Source organism: Camelus bactrianus, chromosome 3, assembly GCF_048773025.1.
Source record: "Camelus bactrianus isolate YW-2024 breed Bactrian camel chromosome 3, ASM4877302v1, whole genome shotgun sequence".
NCBI classification, from domain to species: Eukaryota; Metazoa; Chordata; class Mammalia; order Artiodactyla; family Camelidae; genus Camelus; species Camelus bactrianus.
The window spans coordinates 26,570,699-26,593,211 of NC_133541.1; the positions used below are offsets into that span (position 1 = coordinate 26,570,699).

General features: G+C 41.8%; 2 protein-coding genes across 5 annotated transcripts in view; one reads left to right on the plus strand and one right to left on the minus strand.

The window, feature by feature from the left end:
• The window catches only part of IL7R (interleukin 7 receptor), a 30,547-nt gene extending 19,440 nt beyond the window's left edge, over window positions 1–11,107 (plus strand). For both annotated transcript variants that reach the window (XM_074357030.1, XM_010955532.3), the window contains 5 exons: window positions 2,469–2,626; window positions 5,000–5,168; window positions 6,076–6,169; window positions 7,095–7,170; window positions 7,577–11,107. In XM_074357030.1, the coding sequence (XP_074213131.1) occupies window positions 2,469–2,626; window positions 5,000–5,168; window positions 6,076–6,169; window positions 7,095–7,170; window positions 7,577–8,080 (1,001 nt within the window). In that variant the 3' untranslated portion in view covers window positions 8,081–11,107. The remainder of the gene's footprint in view (window positions 1–2,468; window positions 2,627–4,999; window positions 5,169–6,075; window positions 6,170–7,094; window positions 7,171–7,576) is intronic.
• Window positions 11,108–18,758: 7,651 nt separating this feature from the next.
• Window positions 18,759–22,513, minus strand: part of CAPSL (calcyphosine like) — a 50,431-nt gene continuing 46,676 nt past the window's right edge. For all 3 annotated transcript variants that reach the window (XM_074357063.1, XM_010955535.3, XM_074357066.1), the window contains one exon: window positions 18,759–19,356. The gene's annotated coding sequence lies outside the window, so the exon portion shown is untranslated. The remainder of the gene's footprint in view (window positions 19,357–22,513) is intronic.

Genomic DNA, 22,513 nt, shown 5'->3' on the forward strand with positions numbered 1-22,513 from the left:
TAAGAGAGCAGGCAGGGAAGGCAGAGATTCCCAATTCTCTGGCTGAGTCCTGGAGACCTTCCTTACTGAAACTCACACCAGCACACAGGCCACGTGCTTTTTACAGAGTGAGCATGTGAACACTCACGGCATACCCAGAGGCTCCCGGTGCCACCTACCCCACCTGAATCCCCAGATCTCAGATGCCCAGTGCTCATAGAGGTCCACATTCTGTACCACCCAGCAGACTGAAAACCTGATCAGCTGCCTCATCTGAGCGGCCAGAGGGAGAGACAGGATGTGCACACCGCTGGTCACGTGGGTCTGTGAGAGAGTGGTGAGCACCCCAGGACGAGCAGGATGAGAGGCAGTGAAGGTGTGTCTCTCAGTAGCATCTTGTTCTGGTTCCTAATGTGGCATTCCATAAATAGAACTGTCATTTAAGTACATTTAAATTGGATGCTTCTGATGGAACCACAGAGCCAGAGCTTTGCAGCTACCTGCCCCACACTTCCACCCCTTCCTTAGGTGTGGGCCCCCAGTAAGACTGGAGGGGCAGCTCCCTGTCTTCCCACTCTTCATGTCAAGGTAAATCTATATAACAGTTCAGGTTGTGCCAGGAATAACTTAACTTTTTAAAATGTTACCTGAGGAATGAGCACCTTTTCAAAATTTGCTCACAGACATTCACTGGGGCTGGAAGCAGACCTTTTTGGGGAGAGCCTGAACAGGCCGGCACCAGAGAATGGAATACAGAAACACAAGCTAAGTGAAGGAGAGCGAGACTCGGAATCAGACAGAATTGGATTTAAATGCCATCCAGTTACTCTGCAGGAGCCTGAGCTGACGTGAATTAACCTCTCTGGGACTCAGCATCCATCCTCGTCAGCACAGTGGTGATGAGTGATGGCTGATGGAAGGCGGTGCAAGTAACACACTGGACACTCAGCAGGCGTGCAGCCAGTACTAGCCTGTCCTTCCCTTAATGCTTCCATATTGAGAGGCCTTGGGAGACAGGGATAGGACAAGGAATTCCATGTGAGAGATCTGGTAGCAAATGTGTCTCAATCATTTCCTTGAATGGAAGGTAGGGACTGACTTAGTTGGTGTAAGAGGGTTGACAGTACCCTCTCTGGGTCTGTTTCTCTACACCCACTACCTTGCCTCCTGCTTCCCTTTGGGGTACCTTCCCTTTTTATAGGGCATCTAAGGGTGAAAAAGGATAAACTTCCCCTTTCTTGAGACATCCAAGGGTAGAGAAGGAACCACTTCCTCTTTTTCAGTACCTCTGGAGTAAATCAATGCAGGAGACTCTTAGGAGCCACCACTGTGAGCAAGTGATTATGACAGGGGGGCCAAACTTCACCACACGAGCTCATTTTACTGGGTCAGCAAGTCAGTCTTAAAGCCCAGCTCACAGAGCCTAGAATCCAGCTCAGTCTGCTAAGTGAAATTTAGATAAACAAACACTCCCTTGTTAATGACAGGTTTAGGTTAGATTTTACCTTATATATCCGCCAATCTATCTGATTATGAGCCAAGCAAACAAGTGGCTGCCCCATCCCTACACAACTGACTCCCCAGGCTTTAGTGAGAGAGCAGCTGAGAGGCCAAGACAGGGAAGCCCCAAGTCAGTGGTGGGAGACGGCCTGACAAGCATGCGCTCCCAGGACTTCAGTACCTTTCTCAGGGTTTGTTCTACCCGAAATAATACCTATCTCCCTCTGACAGCATTTCATGTATGGTGCATGGGATCCCATCAGAAGCTGTGTGAGTCAGGCAGGGAGACGGAAGACGCCAGGGAGGAGTTTGGAGTTAACAGAAACAAGACTGAAGGAGGGGGCAGCCCAAGGTTACACGGGAAGTTACGAGCCAGGGCCCGGAAGCAGGCCCTCAGCTTCTACGTAGCTGAGATGAGGTGGAAGGCCCCCAGCTCTTACTGGAACAATGAAGACTCAAAGTTAAATACTCCTGCTTTGGGGAAAGTTAGTTACCAATTCTCTAGTACTCAAAAGGGGAAGAGAATCTGTTTTAGTATAAAGTTAGCACTAGCTGCTATAAACAGTAAGCACTAAAACATATCTCAAACACCGTAAGTTTATTTCTTGCTCACAGAAGAGCCAAAATGGGTGTTTCTAAGCTGTGGGTGGTGCTCCTCCAAGCAATACTCACAGCTCCTCCATCCGGTGGTTCCACTGCGACAACATGTTACTCCAAGTGGCAGAAGGGGACCGGGTGTGGGGTCACACATGGGGGACTTCTGGGCCAGGATGGGAGGTGGTGCACGTCACTTCTGCCCACATCCTGCACAAGACCACACCCAGCAGCGAGGGAGGCTGGGGAATGTAGTCAGGCTTTGAATCAGAAAGAAGAAAGGGTTTTTACTGACCCAGAAAAGGGATGTGATTTATCAGAGCAGATGAACTTTAAAACCGATCATTATTTCTTTGACTACCCTCCAGACTGACCTCATTTTTTTTTCTTTCCAGTTAAACCTGAGGCTCCTTTTGACGTAAGAGTCATCTATCGCGAGGCAGCAAATGACTTTGTGGTGACATTTAATACATCGCACTTGCGAAAGAAGTATGTGAAAGAATTAATGCATGAGGTAGCCTACCGCCAGGAAAAAAAAGAAAACAATTGGATGGTATGTAGGTTTTCTTTTTATACATGCGGTTCTTTATTAAACAATAGGAAACACTTCACTGTAAAAATCCGTAAAACCTTATAAGCAAACATTTTGTAAATAGGATCTATACTACAGTTAAAGAAGTAACACAGTTATTTATATGCAATATTGACAAATTTGGCATTTATTGAAAAGAAATTGAAAATTATAAACTCAGAGCTTTACTGTCACGCTCTTTGCCAATACCTCACCAGCACTGACGGCACAGCCCTGAGAGCACCGGTCCCCCCGATGCTGCTTACAGTTATACGCTATGAAATTTAGGAATATGTATATAAAAATATACTTAAGAAGAAAGTTACATATATAAATTAAAATATTGTAAATACATAAAACTATAAAATAGAAACTTTTTAATGTTATGTATTTTATTGTTTCAAAGGTACATTTACCTAGGGAGGATCCCTAGTAACTTTCTGTTCAAAATATGCTTTTTACTGAAAGAAACTTCCCCAAGTGTAAAGGTTTAGGCCTCACAAAATGTGGATCTTCTCTGGCTTGTTCTTTTCCTAGGTCTCATTTTTTTTTCTTGCCCTATTTATTGTCTTTATAATGTCTCTCAGTATCTAATGTCTCTAAGTATCTAATGTCTTAGATACTTAGACTGACTGTATAAATTGAGAACAAATTCATCCTCTTTATCTGGGGGCCTTAAAAAGAATCACATTTAGCACAACTCTCACAGGCAAATCAGGCAAAAACAAAATCACCAAATCATAGCCACAGTTTAGTTTATGGGAGTTGTGGAAACAGCCTGAAGTAAGTAGCAGAGGAGGTGGAATGTTTTTCTTCATTTTTTTGAAGCCTGAGTTCTTAAATCCTTAAAGTATCAGCTTAATTTGCACCCTTCATAATCTGGAGGGTTATTTAGACTCCACAAGTTGCTGCAGTTGGAGTGGTCTGGCTGTCCCTGCAATCTTTTGGGGGAAGAAAGCAGGGGAAAAAAAGTAAAATGTCCCAGATTTTCAGGTTCCTCTGACGTCACTGGCTTAACTTTCAGCCTTTTTGTACCACATGGACAAAAAAAGAGGTGCTAGCTGCTTTCTCCAGGGGGAGAGAGACCCTCCTTACCCATACTGTTTCCTTTTCTCAGGCCAGGGTCAGCCTTGATTGTTTGCAGTTTGCTGCTGTATACAACTTACATGAGTCTAATGCCTGCCCTAGACCACCTCCCCCTCCTTCTGTCCTCCCCTACCACGCGCGCGCGCACACACACACACACACATACAAACACACACTGATGCCCTCTTCCAGTCTTCATCTGAAAATTGCATCAACGGGCAAGCTACTCTAGTAAAGAAAGGAAGGATTTTGAATAAATGGCACTAGGACAATCAGTTAACTGGGGAAAAAAAATAACTTACATGCCCCACTTGCCACATATAACAAAAAAAATTAAAACAAAAGATGATTTAGAGAAATTACATAAAAGTGAAACTCTAAACAGTCTAAAAAGTATGTAGGTAAATGTTTATATAATCTTGAGATGAAGAGGAACATACTAAGCATAGAACCAGTAAAATAAAGCAAAATATGGAAACTTGTGATTACATGAAACCTCATAAAGGTTTATGAACGTCAGCACGCACAATAATCAAAGTCATAAGGCAAATTAGAAATTAGGATTGAATTGCCACACGTACAATTGACAGATGGTTAATATTCTTAAAATATAAAGAGGTCTTATAAATCATTAAGAAAAGGACAAATGTAACAATAGAAAAATTAGCAAAAAATTTGAAAATGTCTCACAAAATAGGAAATACATAATTTGAATAAGTATAAGGAAACTAATAATCAAATATAAATGTAAATAACAATGGTTGTTATCAAGTTGTTAGAGCACTTTTTCCTCTTAAGGATGATACACATTGTTGGAGACTGTTGTCTCCGTATTGCTATTGACAATGTAGAGTGATATCTTTTTAGAGGAAAATGATCCTTGTTCACTAACCTTACCATTCCCTTTCATCTCCCCCTGCGATGTGAAAGGGGCGAGAAAGAAAAAGAAGAGATTGGAGTGTGGAAAGGAAGGTGGGAGCCTCTAAGTGATTTACATCCTCCCTGAGTGGGAGAGCCCAGTTCACCTGAATAAAGACCCATTGAACCACTGCCTTCTTTGACAGCTTGTAGCATCCTTTGTGAGCTTGCACACTCTGCCCCAAGTCTGCTCTGACTCCTCCGTGTCCAGGCTCCTTTTCCTAACCAGTATGAGAGAACCTCGAGATAGAGCCCACTTGACTAAGGACACTCAACTTGAAATGATTTGGGAGATGTGGGCAGCACCTCTTTTTCCATCATAAAAATGTAGTGGCCCTTTTTGCTCTTTAGCACGTGAACTTATCCAGTACAAAGCTGATGCTCCTGCAGAGAAATCTACAACCTGATGCAATGTATGAGATTAAAGTTCGGTCCATCCCTGACACCAACTATTTTGAAGGCTTCTGGAGTGAATGGAGTCCAAGTTTCCACTTCAGAACTCCAGAGACCAGTATCAGAGGTGAGAAGTGACTAGAGTCTGTTCCCCAGCACCCCTTTGTAGTGCTTGGCATGTCAAAGTGTGTGAGCGAGAGAGATGAAATGAAGCCGCAAATTAGGACTCCCTGGAGGGCATTCTAACTTACTTTGGAAAATGACCCTCCATCTTTCCCCATTTTGTAAAGAATATGCAAGGGATGGAAGTAGGACCCTTAGTCACTGATCAGCTGATGTAGGATGTCTGGACTCCACTGCTCTGAGTACTTCTTGGAGCTGCTAATTGTCTGAACAACATCCCCACCAACTACCTCCGCTTTACCAGTGTAGCCTGGGATCCCAAAGGCTGGGCCCTGTAAGTCCCCTCCAGGGAACACCTTTGCAGATGGCAGATGAACAGGCTGGTGTGTCTTTCCCATGCCTTCTTTCCTAGAATAATAAAGATATCCTGGAGGATTAGGAAGTGAGAATAGCCAGAAGAGCCAAAGAACATGGCTCAGGCAGACCCCTGGGACATGAAGTGCCCCACACATACCTTCCCTCTGTAGGATGAGCGGAATTGTTCTGCAGTACCAGCCTCCCATCCTCACCCTAGGAATTGCTGAGTTGCAGGGTAGAGCATCCGCTGATCATCCCCCTGCTCAACTTCTCTCTCTTGGTGGTGGAGTCAGGGATGGAGTGCCGTTACCTTTAATGCTAAGTCATGTTTACATTTCAAGTGACAGAGGTTCTGGACCTGGTCACCTAAGTCAGTGCCACTTACTGAAGCCAAAATTCCCCCATAAACACTAGTACATCATCCTGTGTACTGAAGAGCAACTTTCAAGAAATCATAAATGGGCTCAAGTCATTAAATAAACTCAGAGCATCCTGAAAGTCTCCTCCACCATGTGCTTAATGACTGCTAACCAAGATCTATTCTTGCATTCCAGGGCAGATGGATCCCGTTGCACTAACTATCAGCATTCTGAGTTTCTTCTCTGTGGCTCTCGTGGTCATTTTGGCCTGTGTGTTATGGAAAAAAAGGTGAATTTCTTTAACTAATCAAGAGAGTGGTTATGTGGGGTTCCAGACAGTCAGAGCTCTAATCCTATTATTTAATGAGAAAACTACAAAGGGGAAATAAGGCATTTCAGGAATTACAATGCCCAACATCCCTTCTTATCCTCAGGCACTGGTGAATTTCCGCAGTTAATTTCATAAAAGGTAAAAATATATAACAACATAGGGCTAGCTTTCTGCTAAATCTTCCCTCCAAAGTATCCTAAAGAAGTAGGCACCATGTTTCCAGAATGCCTGGGAAGCTGGAGGCACCCATAAAAAATACAGAATGTGTTTGAAGTCTACACTTTCGGCACACAAATTCGTGGGGCTTTTGCATTCTATCCCATGATAGGGCCATGCTTGTTTCATCATAAAAGTGATATTTTAGACATCACCAGTCAAGTTATTAATGTTTTAGAAAGATGTTCTCAGCAAAGGCTCCTATATCCCCAAGATGCTCCAGCTTGACAAGTACTACCCAAAGCAATTACCCTTATGTCTCACTTCTACCAAAATCAGAGCAGAGGAGTTGCTGCCAATAAAGAGAAGGAATGAGATGACAACACCTATTTTGGGGAGTAGCTGAGCAGATCAGAGTTTTGTTTCACAGCTAAACCATTGCCAAGCCTCCTTGCTCCTCCTCTCTAGATCTCTTTCCTGGGGGTGTCACACCATTTTCTTGTTCACAGAGTAGATCACTGGTAATGTTCTCTGGTCCAGCTCTTCCCTGGATTGGTAGGATACTGAGGCCCAGATAAGGCAAGTCACCATCCAAGGTCACACCTGGTTGTGGCAGAGCCTAGACTAGAAATCTGCTCTTCTGGCTGCTGGCTCAGAATGAGCGGAAGAATCTATTATGCCTGCTCCTTCTGCCATTCACTTCCTCTTCAATGTCCTCTGGTTTCAGGATTAAGCCTATGGTGTGGCCCAGTCTCCCTGATCATAAGAAGACTCTGGAACAACTGTGCAAGAAACCAAAAAAGGTGAGTGCTTCTCTCACTATGTTGGAGGCATCCCAGTAGCCAAGAATGAGACTGCAGGATGAGGAAGAGCTGGACCTCAAGTTTTGGTCTTTGGTGCGTCACATAACCAGGGTCCCTCATAAGATGCCAGCTGCAGGTTCCTGGAGGTAGGAAACAAAAATGAGATACAAGTCTCAGAATTTCCCAGGCCTCCCAAGGGCTAGAGGGCATGGCCAGTGATCACTTTAGACCCTGAAGTGTCATAGCACCTCCAGAGGCAAAGAGTCAGCTAGACCATGTGGGTAGTTCTCTGACATTCCCTGGTGAACCCCTGTTGGAAAGTTCTTTAGATCTTTTCCTGAACAGAACATTTGGTGATGTGTCTCTCTGGTGCAGTCTTAATGCCTTCTCTCTTTTTTTGGTGCAGAATTTGAATGTGAGTTTCAATCCTGAAAGTTTCCTGGACTGTCAGATTCATAAGGTAGATGGCATTCAAGCTAGAGATGAAGCAGAAGGCTTTCTGCAAGACCCTCTTCCTTCACAACCAGAGGAGTCTGAGAAACGGAGGCTCAGAGAGGGTATGCAGGGCCCAAACTGGCCCTCCGAGCATCCAGTCTTCACCCCAAAAACTTTCATAGGAGAATCACCATTCAGATGCCTGGCTGGGAATATCAGTGTATGCGATGCCCCAGTGCTCCCCTCCTCCAGGTCCCCAGACTGCAGGGAAGGTGGCAAGAACGGGCCACTCGTGCACCAGGACTTGCTGCTTGGCCCTGGAACTACAAACAGCACCCTGCCCTCTCCATTTCCTTTCCAGTCAGGAATCCTGACACTGAACCCTGCTGCCCAGGGACAGCCCACCCTCACTTCCCTGGGATCAAGTCAAGAGGAAGCATATGTTACCATGTCCAGCTTCTACCAAAACCAGTGAATTGCAAGAAACCCAAGACCAGAATCATTGTGATGAACAAAGATGACTGAATCCTACTCTCTCTCACAGCACAAAGAAGACAAAACTAACGCAGCCCCTCTACATGATCTGCAGGACTCTGAAACATCGCTTTGACCATGCCTCCCCACTTCAGCAGCATTCAGCAGGAGGCAGGAGCATTTTGCATCAGGCAACTCTGGTGATTCAGTTATTTTAGAAAGGAAAAAAGCAGAAAAGAGTAAAAGAAAGGGTGGGGGAAAGGATGGAGGGACAGGGGAAGCAGAAAGGGAGCAAAGGAAGAAAGAAGGAAAGGAGAATGAGAATGATAGATACCATTATTAGCACTTACTATATACACAGTGCTGTGCTACGTGCCTGCACATCTTGTCTCACTGCATCTTCACAATAATCCTGGGAGGTGGGTGCAATTATTATTGTTCTCTTTGCTATAGATGGTGAAACAGTGGCTTAAATTAACTTATCCGTGTCCCCCAACCAGCAAGGAATAGAACCAAGATTTGCTGCCCAGGAGTCTAAATGCAGTCCCCTCCGAACCAGGCACCTTTCTCTTACTAGGGACTGTCCCACTCCTGATAGCCAAACCTCACTAATAACAAGGTGACCCTATAGTTTATTGTCCAAACTGGGTCACTTTTGAAAGCAAAAGGGAAAGTTACAAGTAGTCACTCCAGGACAAGTGTAAACCAGGAATATACCAGACAAATGGGGACATCTGGTCACCCAAACCAAAAAGGCTATGAGGAAGACAGTGGGAAAGGAATGGTCTCATGATGTGTGAATCCAGCCATACCTACAAAAAGTGGAGAAGGCAAGAAAGAGCCACAAAGCTCATTTCATTTCATTTTTTTCTGAAAAAATACTCAAAGGGTAATCAACTAGAAGCCCAGAATTTCTATTAATAGTTGTCAAGAGCAAGATCTTCTTGCTCCCCCCACCCAACCGCATCCACTGATGATGGAAGAACACGTGCTTGACTCTGGACACTGGTGCATTCGAGCAATAAGCCAGGAAACAACCCTTCTATGTGCATAGAGACTACCCAACCCAAATTCACCTGCTGTCCTGATTTCTACTGCCGTGGATATTGCCACAAATTTCACGGAGAAGGCATTACAAGCATACGCAGTGAGTGAACTGACTGTGGCCATGTTCTTAAAGATATGGAGGAAAGACATATTGTTAGCATCTGACAAGTGTCTTCTTACATTTCTTGGTCTAGAATACGTTTCTAAAGTCTATCTATTCTAAAGCCAAATCAAGGCAGCGGAGCAGTGTCAGCTGAGCCTACCCCCACAGCCCCCCAAGGCCCCTCTGCACACAGACCCCGGCAGAGCAGAGGCAGCAGGGGGAAGGAAAGAAACACATCGGTCCAGGACTGATGCTGTTGTTTGCGAGTTTGTCCTCACAGTTGTTGTCTACATTTTACATTTTTCTTTGTTCTGTTTTTAGTTTGTTTTGGGAGAGACTAAGTCTTTAATTTTTAAAATTCTTTCGTTTACTTTGTTTTGTGATGTCTATCAAGAGAGTTTTAACTCGTGGACTCATGGGCCTTATCTGTGGGCTCAGAGGACTAATAATTGTCAGACCAGCTTATTCTTCAGTTGAGTGGTGTCCTTTCCAAGTCCTCTCCAAGTGTGAATCAGTCGTGCTGACTGTCAGTGCATAACCCCTTAGATTTTCTCAGTGCTTTTGTGATTTTTCAAAGCACTTCAGTGAGCATTATCCCTGTCATTTCCTTGACAGGTATTTAAGACAAATAAGTTTGGGACCCTGCCCCCATAAAGCGAAAAATTTAATGAAAGGCAGCTTTGTAAACAAATGATGATAGTAACACAGAATGCTATCATGGAGGCATGTTAAGAGTGCCCTGTCGGAGGCAGTCAGGGAAAATGCCACAAGAGTGGTGTACCTCTGCGTGGAGGAAAGGCAGAATCTGCCTGGCATGTAAGCAGCAGAAGGTATTTTCCACCAGGTGGACATGGGTTCTCTACCTTCGGTAGAAATGCGAGCCACGTCTCAAGGAAGAGATCATCACAGAAAACCTCACGCCCAGCCGAGCTCTCTCGCACCTTATCCAGAGGTCCTATGAAATACTTATTGTATTATCTTTGCCTTATGGGAAAATTCGGACACAGAGAGGACAGGTAAGTTATTCAAACTTACACATTGAAGCTGTAAGTTTGTATCCCTTGTAAACATAGACAATCTCTCAAAGAAAAGAGGAGCTAGGTCCAGAGGAAGATCAAGGTCCCTCCGGCTCTATACCCCTGTTTCAATGTTGTTTGGCACAGTTTATCATTTGAATTCAGTGTGTGAATGTCTGTCTGTTACTGGAGGCATGTAAAATCCATGTATCATACTCTTATGTAATCATAACTGCTGCTAATGCTTGATTATATACTCAGGGACAATGTCTAATGTAACATCGCAAATTTGTTCTGACCAACCCCCTGTGGTTTTTATTAAGAAAGAAAAACTCCTGGTCAGGGACATTGTATAAATCAAAGATGTAAACTGCTGATTCTGTATAACATAAAATGAAAAGAAAACATAAATAGGCAGAGAATTTGGTCAATTAAACAACCATGTCTGAGTCTAGGGGACGCTGGCTTACTGGATGGATTGACCAGATTTTGCCTCTCCCTTCATTCTGATTTCCAAGGGCGTTTGCTTCAGAGAAGCTAAGCATGGGCTGTTTCAAATGTGTATTTTCTAGACTTGTGTTTTCATAGCATTTCTAGAGAGGCGACAAGACTCAGAACTGGCCAGGAAGATGGTGAGCCTATGTGATCAGATAGCCGGAGTGATGTGTATCAGATGCCATTTCTGACAGCTCAGTGGTTTTTCTCTGGGGTTATTCTTAAAAATATCCATCGTTCACTACACTGAAAGTCTCTGATTTGACTATATACTTCCCACATGCATTACAAATATTTTGCAGAGCTGCTAAGTATAATTATTCGATGTGTGTGACAATCATATATTTAATTAAACGCTATAAAACTCTCTGCGAGTGTACTTGTCTTTTGTGAGAAATACATAGACGGCTCTCCAGAATAGGCCACGGTTCTTCTCAGCCACTGGAAATAGCCTGGCACCATTTGCTGTCATTTTTTTGGCTTGGATTTTCAGAACCCTTTTTTCAACAATTAAGTAATTAGTTTGCAAACTAATGAATTAACTGCAATTTGTTGAGAATCTGCCTTGCATCACTTTGCACTGTGCTGAGCACTGAGGATACAGAGATGAGATGAGATGTTCCCAGCTCCCAGTCACATGGGGACAAAGACACATAGAAATAGTTACGATGTTGTATCATTACATTAAGTCACGATTCTGAGCTTTAAGCAATAGGAACCAGCTTTGGTTAATTTGATCACAAAAGGGATTTAGTAAAAGTTATGAGAGGGTTCCCAGAATAACTGGAAGGGCCAAAGAATGAAACATGGAGCCACAGAGTCACCCCTTATCTCAACCACTGGTACCTCCAGAAACTGAAAACAGCCACCTTCACCTTCCAGAGCAGACTGAGCAGCGTCATCCAATAGCTTCACATTATTGGCCCAGAGCTGGCGCCCATTGTTGACAACAACGTGCCTTGTCCAACATGTGCCTGGGTGCCAGCAATGGGAGTCATAAAAGAGAAGAGCGAGTGTTTTCACTTTCTCCAGTGAGAGGCAGGGCTCTGCCTCATGGAGTGGGACCTTCCCCAAATATAGAAAGTAAGTTCTGCTGTCAGATGAGGAAAAAAAGAACGAGGACGCATTAAGGAAGAAGCACCAAGAAGGGGTGACTTGGAGGACGCCGCACCCGATGTGGTGGCGCAGAGTGAGTGGGAGTGTGCCAGGTAAGGTCCGGAGTAGAGAGAGGGCATTTCTGGGTAGAGGAAGCATCACGTTCAAAGTGATGGAGCCGTGATGGAGTACGGTCCATCTGGGGAGCTACAGATACAGTAGGTGACGTCTCCTTATCTGTCCCAGCTGGGGACAGTAGTGTGTTGGCGGTTACTTCTGAAAGCCAGACCTAGGGCACTTTCATAAAAAAAAAAATATTATATATCTGTGTTGAACACTTTATTTTAATTTAAAACATATGAGTGTATGTCCATCCAGCACTCTTTTGTGACAAGGCCAAGGCTGTTCCTCTGGGTGTGCAGTCACACACCCCAGTAACGCTTCAACTACTCTAGTTTTGCTTTCTTTAAAATGGAGAAGGACTTTTGAAGAAATCTAAGTGTAGCCACCTACCTTTTTAAAGATATCCTTCCATCCCAATCTTTTACCATCATGTTTCCCAACCTGTTTGCTAGCGATATTCTTTCAAGATGCCTTTATCAAGTCTTCTCAAACCACTGGAGGTAGTTCTTATGGATCAACAGGAGTCTATTTTTGGCATCCTCGCATTTCTCCAGCTCACATCATGGAATTATAGTAAAAAGTCCGACTGGCGTCCCCGAGTTTGGGAACACACACAACTGACTCGGTGAGCTTATGTCTTTCTTGTTGGGCACTAGAGGACAAACTGCCAATGGCCAAGTCTCGATGTGAGTGTCAATGTATCTCGCAGAGAATGGAGTGTGCTGGTCCATAAGGCAGGTGGTGTGGTGGAAACATCTACAGGCACCTACTTAGCCTGGCATCCCTCATCCAGAAAGTCGGCTGAGCGGTGCCTGAGATGGCACTTGGCAGAACTGGTGGAGTCAATGGCTAAGCATTTAGACTGACATGCCGGTCTAAGAAGTTTTGATTTAGTCTGCCGGGGAAGGGAGTACTGGGAGGATGTTAATCAGGGGTGTGGGACAGTAAATTTCATGTTGGTGCCAGGGTTTATGGAGGAATCTTATTGCACTTTGTACTTAGCTCTATTGTCAGCATCTGATCTGGAGCTGCCTAATGTGTCTGACCGCCACTCCGCCCATGGGCTTCTGAGTACTCTGGCAGAGAGAGCTCCGACTTACTGGCTTTATGTCTGCTGCTAAACACAGTACCTGAAGTCTAGAAGGCGCTCAACCATAAACATAGGATGAATGAATCAACATATTAGTAAGTTACGCCGTAGTAGTTAATGAACTTCTTCATTGCCATTCATGACAAAAGAATGCCAAGCCAGGATGCTCAGGCTGAGGCAGGCACAGCACCCCTGAGAGAGCAGCCCATCTGGGCAGCCATGTGTGAGGTGTCAGTTGTCTTCTGCATCCACAGTTACCTCCTCAGCTGCGCTCTTAACCACTGTAACCACAGAAGCGGAGAAACAATAGGGCGGGGTAGGGTGGGGAAGAATTTTCCAAAGTTTCATTTCTTTCATGAGGATCTGAATTTAATTTTGTTTGTTCACTTATTTAGTGTATTTTAGATGCGCATTTGAAGTCTAACCCAGCTTCTGAATTTGAATAGCTTGTGGCATTTGTGTGGGATTCGTGTGTTGCTTGCAATGAGGCAGCTGTTCAGACAAAGAACGTGAGATGCATGAAACCTGGTGGGTCCAAAGGACACGTTACCACTGCTCAGGACACTGGTAAAAACCAAATGTGACGCAAACAACACACAAAGCCCCTGAGGTTTGAAAAATCAAGTTTCAAGTCTGAATTCTGTAGAAGAAATACTTGAGTTTAATTAATCTAGTGGATCCCTCAATGATAAATTATGAGGATCAATTCCTTTCTACTCTTGGTAAAGATCTATCATCAAGAAGGAGAAAAGAACTTACAGAGACTGAGAAGGACCTTTTTTTATGACAAATTAGTTGTTGCAAAGTATAAACTGCATTAATCATTTGACAAAATGCAAAATAATCAGAAAACATTTTAATACTGAGCTGAAGATACTGTTATTCACTAATAATCGTGCAATACTACTTTTATATCCTATGGAATAATTAATTAAATGAAAGTTCAATAAATGCTTCAGCATGAGACTGATGAATATGCTATAAAATCCCCTTTTTACTTATTAATAAATTTTTGTGAATTTTAGTAGGAATTTGCCAAGGTAGGTTTGAGTGATGCTTAGGGTTTATTTTTTCTAATAAAATTCTTCAGCAAAATAAGAATGAAACATAAACCAGGATAGTGCTCAATGGGGAAATATTAAAGGTTATACTCCATTATATTTAGAGATAACACAAAAGAAATTCCACTGTCACCACACTTAACGTTGTCCTAGAAATGCTAGGAAATGCAAGCAGACAAGGAGAAAAGTAAGAAACATGTATATTAGACAAGAAGAAACCAAATGATGATTATTGGCAGATGAAATGAATGCATATCTGGAGAATACAAGGAGATCAAGTGAAAAAAAAAATACACTAAAGACACAAAGACTCGGAACTTTGATTACAACATTTTCAGAGATTGACTTATTTCTTTAAATCTTTAGTGAAACTTCATTACTAAACTAATACTTGCTTCTTCCCCAAAATTCAAGAAACACAGACATATGGGCATATATGTAATGTAACAAGTAAAAGTGCTACTCGTCTATCCCACTCATAATACCTAATAATTGATGTGTAGTCTTCCACATCTTGTACGTATATATATATATATGCTGTTATTCCAAATATCACATGGGAAAATATGTGTTCAAGAAGAGCTTGCACAATTCTGGAGAAGAAAAGAATTGAGAAGAAACTAACTATAAGAGGGATTTTTACATTTTATTCACATTTTAATGGCAATCAATATAAATTATTATCATGATACACTTAGAAGTAAAAAAATTACAGATATCCTTGGCTATATTGTCTTCTTTTTCTTTTCTTTTTTTGATAGAACAATCAGTGGAATGTAATAGAGAACCTGTATCCAGATCCATATACTTACAAAGGAATTTACTATTTCTAATCAACATAATAAAGGCAGATTATTTTTTATAAGGAGAGAGAGATTGAAACAACAAACTAGCCACTTGTGGATAAGAAGGAAAGTGCTAACCAACTTCTTATACCAAAATAAATCTTACATGGATCAAAGAAATAAATAATGTAAAAAATGAAAACCAATATGCCAGAAGACAAAAGTGAATCACTTTATACATTTTTAATGTGGAAAGCATTTTTAAATAAGATGTAAAACCCAGAAGCCATAATGATTGATACATTTGATAATAAAAAATTTAGAATATTGGTAATTTTTATTGCATTTTCAAAATCCACAACAAAAAGTAAAGATAAAAATAAACTGGAAGAATATAGTAGCAATATGACAAGCAAAGTGCTAAGATCCTTAACATCCAAGAGTTTTACAAGTTAATTAGCAAAAAATGGACAACCCAAGAGGGAAATGGTTGAAGCACATTAACAGAAGATTCACCAAAGAAATTGACTATAAAAATATGAAAATATGTTCAATCTCATTCAGAATCAAAAAATGCAAATAAAGTGAATTAAGTAGATTTTTGTCTATTAAGTTGAGAAAATTGAAAAGATTGCTAAACTTCCGTGCTTGCCAAAGGCATGGTGAAATAGGCTTTCTCATATACTGTTGGTGGGAGGATAGATTAGTACAAAATTTTAAGAGGGCGATTTGGAAATAGATGGCAAAAATTCAAATGTATGTATCACAGTAATTTTATAGCCATTTGATTAGAAATACAGGTTCCTACAACATCTCAGTTTCAGTAATTCACTAGAATGACTCACAGAACTCAGGAAGGCTCTATACTTCTAATTACCACTTTATTATAAACAATACAGATCAGGGGGACCAGTCAGATGCAGAGATATAGGGTGAAGTCATAGAAAGAATCCAGGTTACTCTTTGCTCTCCTGGGGTCAAAGTGTGTCAGCCTCCCAGCCCATCAATTTGTTCACCAGAAAGTATTAATGAGCCTCAGTGTTCAAAGACTTTCACTGAGATTCATTAGGTAATCATGGTTGACCAAACCATTGTCTACATGACTTCACCTCCAGAACCGCTCCTCTCCTCAGAGGTTGGGATGGCCCAAAGTTTTCACTCTAATCATGTGGTTGGTCCTTTGGTCTTTCTGGTGACCAGCCCTCATACTGAGACTACCTAGGTTCTTACCCTGGTTCACTCCCTTCCCATGATGTATTGAACCACAGTGATTAGTTATTCTGATGAATTCCCTCCAGATAAGGTCATTCTCTTTTGATTTAATTTTTCCCGCTAATATGACACAAGAAAGTACCTGATTTTTGTTGTCAGTTCACTGGGGCTGACTGGAGAAAGTTATACTCTGAATCACAGGAAAATAAGACAGCCCTCAGAGCAATGGTAAAATCACTGTGATATTTTATACACAATGGATTAGAACATAGGTATATAAAATTACCCTAAAGAGACAAGCATCACCCCCAAGCAAGCAAGGCAGGCCAGATCTTGAGTGATTTCATTAACATGTCATATTAACATATCTAAAGTGAAGTGTATACCCCTCCTACAGGGGACTATTGAATAATGTTCAATGCTATGAAGCATTGAAAAGGGAGAGGTCAGAGAGGACGTCTTTGTTAGTCCCCTCCAGGGACTGTAGAGGAGAGATTATGGTCTCACTGGAAAATGAATGCAATAAACTGTTAACCTAATTTCATTAAACATTTTAATCTTTATGCCCTTTGTTCTAATTCCAATGACCAAATAACCTCATAATTATAATTAGGTTTCCAACAAGAGCTCTATCTCTAGGGAAAAGCTTTTCTCACTTACCAACATAAATAACTTGGTTCCACTATATGTGATAAGACATAGCTCCAACTCCCCACAGAAAGTCCCTACAGAGATGTAGATGGAAAATTCCTAGGTCCTGTGTCACAGGGGCAGATAAAGGATGAGTTGCCTCAGTGTTATGGCAGCATGAATATCAAGGCTTGGCATAGGTCCAAATGACAGGACTTGCTGATTAGAAAACAATCACCATATATGGTTGTAGAAGGTGGTTTTTTGTTGCCAGTATGGCTAAAGATAGAGACACCTCAGTTCTGCATGTCTCCAACCTCCAACCAAGCATGCCTCCTTAAGAAAATGGAAGGCAAGGGGACTGCTATTTCAAAGGTTATTCAAAAAGCTAGTTGTCCACTAAAATTTGTACTCTCTTGCCATTAGATAGATTTTAATTGGCTAGAAGATTTCCTGCCCAGGACTACACTTGGCAGCCTCCTTTGCATTTCGATGTAATCATGTGACTAGTTATCACCAAATGGACTGCAGTCAAAAGTGATGTGTGTCATATCAAGACCAAAACTTTTCAGAAAGCCCTTCAGCCTTCCCTATATCTCTTCCCCTTCAGTCATATGGATGCTATTAGTTGCAAAGCCCTAGAGAGCAGCAGAATCACAATATGGAGGAATCCTGCAACCCAAAATCACTACACAGAGGAAAGCTGGTCACTGACCATGAAGAGTAGATACATAATAGTGTTTCAAGAGTGAAAACTAAATATGTATTGTGTCTGAGCTTTTGTAAGTGCCAAGGTTTATTTGTTACAGCAGCTATCACTACCCTAACATACCACAGCTATATCCTTTTGCACTGCTGAATCATATTTGAGAATAAACTACTAAAAATCACCCAGAACTGAGAGAGAAGCTGTCATTCTCTCACATCCACAAACCCAGATGAGGTTCTCTGATCTGGTCTCAACAAACATGAGAATTGCATTCTCTGTGGCAGATGAATAGTTTTGATGCTGGTTTTAGCATCAGTGTCTATGAGCTTGCTCAGTGTAGGTCTCTCTTAAAAGATGAGCCTATACTAGATGGGCTGGCAACTTCAGATCTTCAAGGCTGGAAGGCTGCAGGACTCAGTCCTGGACTATGAGAAATTCTTTGATTGAATTATCTCTGCATAAGGCCTCTTGGAAGAACTATTTTGCTGCTACACATGCTTGAGGGGCACATAAGTTTTCCTTAATACTTTCTTCGACATTCATGACTTTAAAGATGAAAAGAGGGTAGCCCAGCCATCAAAACTCGTAGATTAGTTTGGTTAAGTAAAGGTGAGGAAATAATAAGCCAAGTGCTCTGGAAATATCCAAGCTGGTTTCTCTTTACCCATCACTACTCAAAGTGTTATCTGAAGATCACAGGCATTAACCCCATAGGGAAGCTGGTCAGAAAGACTAAAGTTCAGTCCTCACCCCAGACTTCTGAATCAGAATTAGCATATTGATAAGATTCCCATACAATTGATGTGCTCATTAAGTTTGAGAAGCCTATATCTAGCCTTCTATCTTCTCCCTAACCCTCAGTTCTTCCTTTTATAAGATGAAGGGCCTGTGAGTGTGTACAGCCATGTTTGTTACCTAAGAAGCAGTAACTAGAGGCAGAGAAATGGGTCAGAAAATCTGATATCACCTGTCTTAGGGAGGAGCCTAGATGAGTGGGTTCAAAAGATAAATTCCCAAAACAGTTTCAAAGTGCTCCCCCCACCACCACCAGTTTAACCTAAAGCTCCAGAAAGCCTCCAAGACTTCTGATGGGCAATTCTCTTTCCTGGTGCATCTCTCTAATCCTGATAGGCTGATCCAGGAAGCAAGCCTCTCCACAGAAGCCCAGCCTTCAGCCAGGTGGACCAGCTGAGCTCACCTTCCTCTGGTCATGAGAAACACTTAGGTCCCCTGTTCACGCAAGAGTGGGAATTTACTGGGTTTAAACCCTTGGATTACACTATAAAAATAGCACACAAAAATTAGTCATTGAATTTCAGAATAAAATAAACTTTATTTGTAAAGTATTCACCAAGAGAAACATTAAAATAAGGAAGCTCAGGAAATTTTGTACAGAGAGCTGTTCCTCCAGCCCTTTTGTTATCACCTCTGCTACAGCCACCAAAGACAGCAGACAAATTGAGGGTGTAAGGAGACGTTTGCATCTACACTTACAAGAAGAAGAGCTATAATAAGTGTGCTATTTCACCTAAGAAATACCTCCCAGTCTCACTTCATGGTTTTCTTTCTTCCTTTCTTCCTGCTTTTCTTCCTGTCTTTCTGATTTAAAACTATATCCTCAGGCACATAAGGAAATGGACACGTTCCAGGTAATGAAATAAGATGACTGAAGGTCTATTGTTTTCAAAACGCCAGAGCTTTCAGAAACTTTAGTTTACATTTTATCAAAAATCTCTGGCATTGGACTTTTTAAAAACTCATTCCACTCTCTGAGAGTCCCTGATTTGCAAAAGAATTAGCAGACAAAAGTCACAATCCCCAGGATTTCGTCATCATTAAAATGAAATAGGCATCTGTGTCAATGGAAGCACTAACACCAGCATAATAGTTCAAAAAGTCTTCTTTTGAAACCTGAAGGGGATAAAAGGCAAGGGGAAAAGAAGGAAATGATGTCAAAATATGTTCATCATAGCAGAGCAGTTTACATTCTCCCTGAAGTCTTTTCTATTGAGTTTGGCCACCGGCCACCCAGCAGGCTCAGGTGAGTTGGGCAGGGGAGACTGGCTTTCCTTTTCGCTCGGAGACAGAACATTTGCAAGGGCCACCAAAAACCCATCTACCCACTGGCCAGCTACAGTTTCCCCACGGCCATCATTTCTTGCATTAAGATAAAAAGCCCTAGAGCTGGTATCCAATACAATGGCCACTAGCCACATGTGCCTTTTGAAATTTAAATGAGTTAAAATTAAACACAATGAAATATTCAGTTCCTCAGTCACACTAGCCACCTGTGGCTGGTGGTGGACAGCTTGGACAACCCAATACAGGGCATTTCCATCATCTCAGAAAGTTCTATGGGACAGTGCTGCTCTAAAATATACTCTGTATGATCACACTTGGGGTCATTATCAATACTTTAAGATAGAAAAGTTTATAGCATAAATGAACAGATAAAAAGCTCTTTAGTGAAAGGGAGTCTAGACCAAACATACAGATAGGGATAAAACTAGAGAATGGGGCACCTCCCAGGACCCATGGGCATTCAGGAATAAATGATGCCTGGGGTTCAATAGAAGGGTGCAGGGGATGAGCTGGATGGAAGGTGCTAAAGGCAAACTCTCCCAGCTTCTCAAGTTGGCCAGGATATGTGTTAATGTTTCATGGCTGGCCCTGTGCTTCCTACAACCGGCAATAGAGGAAGGAGCAAAAACACAAAGAGCAGTAATCAGCCCCTGGTTCCATCTCTCTCCCCTCCCTCTTAATCTCCCCTGTTCCCTAATAGCAGCCCACAGAGCAACAATATTCCCCACAGTCGTGGAAGCACCACCCAGAGGCCGGGTATTCTGGGAACTTGCTTGACCCCCATTAGTTGAGAGTAGACCAACCCTGCAGGAAAAGGAATAGTAACATCAAATTTTCAAACTCTCATTCTTGGCTGTCAAAATAATGGTTTGATGGGTAATTACATTTTGTTCTTTTGAAAGCACAAGTGGGTACAATCTGAACAGGGCCTTATCATTTTCAAGGAAATTTCATCACCTGTAACTGAAACAGCACACAAGTAAAATTTTTAAAGGATCCAAAGGCACCATTGGGGGAGTAAACTTTTAAAGAAGCATGATATGTAACATGTTAGCTAATAAGAAGAAATATATTCTGGAAACACTTTAAAATGGAAATATAAAAGCTAGATGAACTTTTATTACAAGCATATTTAATGTCTCAAGTCTTAAATTGCAGAAATTCTTTTAAATCAGAATTATGTTGATGGCAAGGTACAGTCTGATAACTGTGACAAAATGACATGGTTGGTGTTATAAATTAAACCATATCTAACTTTGCAGCTCAAAAACTTCTCAACCTTTGGTTCCTAGAAATGATATTATAACTATTGCCATTAAAGACAAGTTCTCAAGAGATCAGCTTCAAGACAAAAGAACAGAAGAACACAGGGCTCACCCTCTCCCACAAATACATCAAAAATACATCTACATGTGGAGCAAAGCTCACAGAAAACCTGCTGAACTCTGGCAGAAGGTCTTGTACAGGTGGAACTACAAGGAAAATCATCACCAAACTAGATAAGCAAGGTCCTACTGTATAGCACAGGGAACTATATTCAATACCTTGTAATGACTTATAACAAAGAAGAATATGAAAAGGAATATACGTATATGTATAAATGAATCACTATGCTGTCCACCAGAAATTAACACAACATTGTAAATTGACTATAATTCCATAAAAAAAAAAAGACAAGCTCTTAATTTCAATGCATACCTAGCTTGCCTCTAGAAACAGGTCTAGTGGTTTAAACCAAATATTTAAAATTTTATATCATAAATATCCGGGGAAATCTACTTTATAAAACATTGCTTTTGAGCATAATTTCTATTCAATTTCTGTGTAAAAATCCTAGCAAGAGACGATTTGCACATAGGAACACTTCACCATCTAGAAAATAGCTGGTATTTCAGTTATGCAAATAAAATATTATCAGTTAACTATTGACCTGGGTTCGTTGTATACGTGGGAACTTTTTGCAAGTAGCATACTAATTACGTTTGTATGCAAATGGATTTCTCCAAGCATCTGTAAAACATCGATGAATATAAGTAAACACAGCCTTTATTCCTTAAACTACTGACTTGCTTAAAGATCCCATTTTTTTTTAGTATAGATGAAACTGTAACAAGTAAATTGTCACTGAAACCATATCTAAATAAGCTCAATTATTGGAGCCTGAATTAATGGTGATGTACTATATTCAGCTTGCAGCTTCAAAGATAACCTTAAGTAAGTGGATGTTGAATGATACTGCTAAATGAGATTTTAGGTATTAGTATGAAATTGGTGGCATGGTATTTTATTGCCCAGTTTCCTTGGAAACTAAAGGAATGAGCTGGGTTTCCTGAGGTGGTGCCTACATTTGATAATAGCCTGCGTTCGAGCAGCACTTTATCCCGTCAGGGAGGAAGCACTCTGGGACTCACAGTGACCCTGGAAGGCAGGCCACTCAGCATCTGTCATCTTCTCTCAACTGCAGGTCGCTGTTCTGTTCTAAGGCTCCCTTGGAGCACTGATTGTCTCCAGTTCCACGGGTGGCCTGAGCGTTTCTAGGAGACCAGCAACTCAAACCTTTCAAGTTTAAGATCAAGATGTTCCCAGAATCAATACCCATCCCTGAGTGCCAAGTGTTAAGGCCAGCAAAGCAATAGGTACCCAGGGCTTTGATGACGTGATTACAAACTACAGGCAGATCTTGCTTCAAATTTCAGGTGCTTGACCTCTGAGTCACTGGGTTCCTCATAAATTGATTATGAGGTCCAGAACAGAATAAAATTGGAGATGAGTGATGGTCGTGTGGGCAGCGTAAGGGAAAGCTGGGTGGCACCCTTTCCACATCTGAGCTCTTAGGAGCAAGGGTGGGAACCAGAAACCCCTGGTGCTCACAAGAACTCAGGTGAAACAGAAATTGCGTCCACAGCGTCCAGTGGCTGTGAGGATGTTTATAATACTCCAGAGCAGTAATAAATAAACTCTGTTTGTGAACAAGATGGAGAAGAAT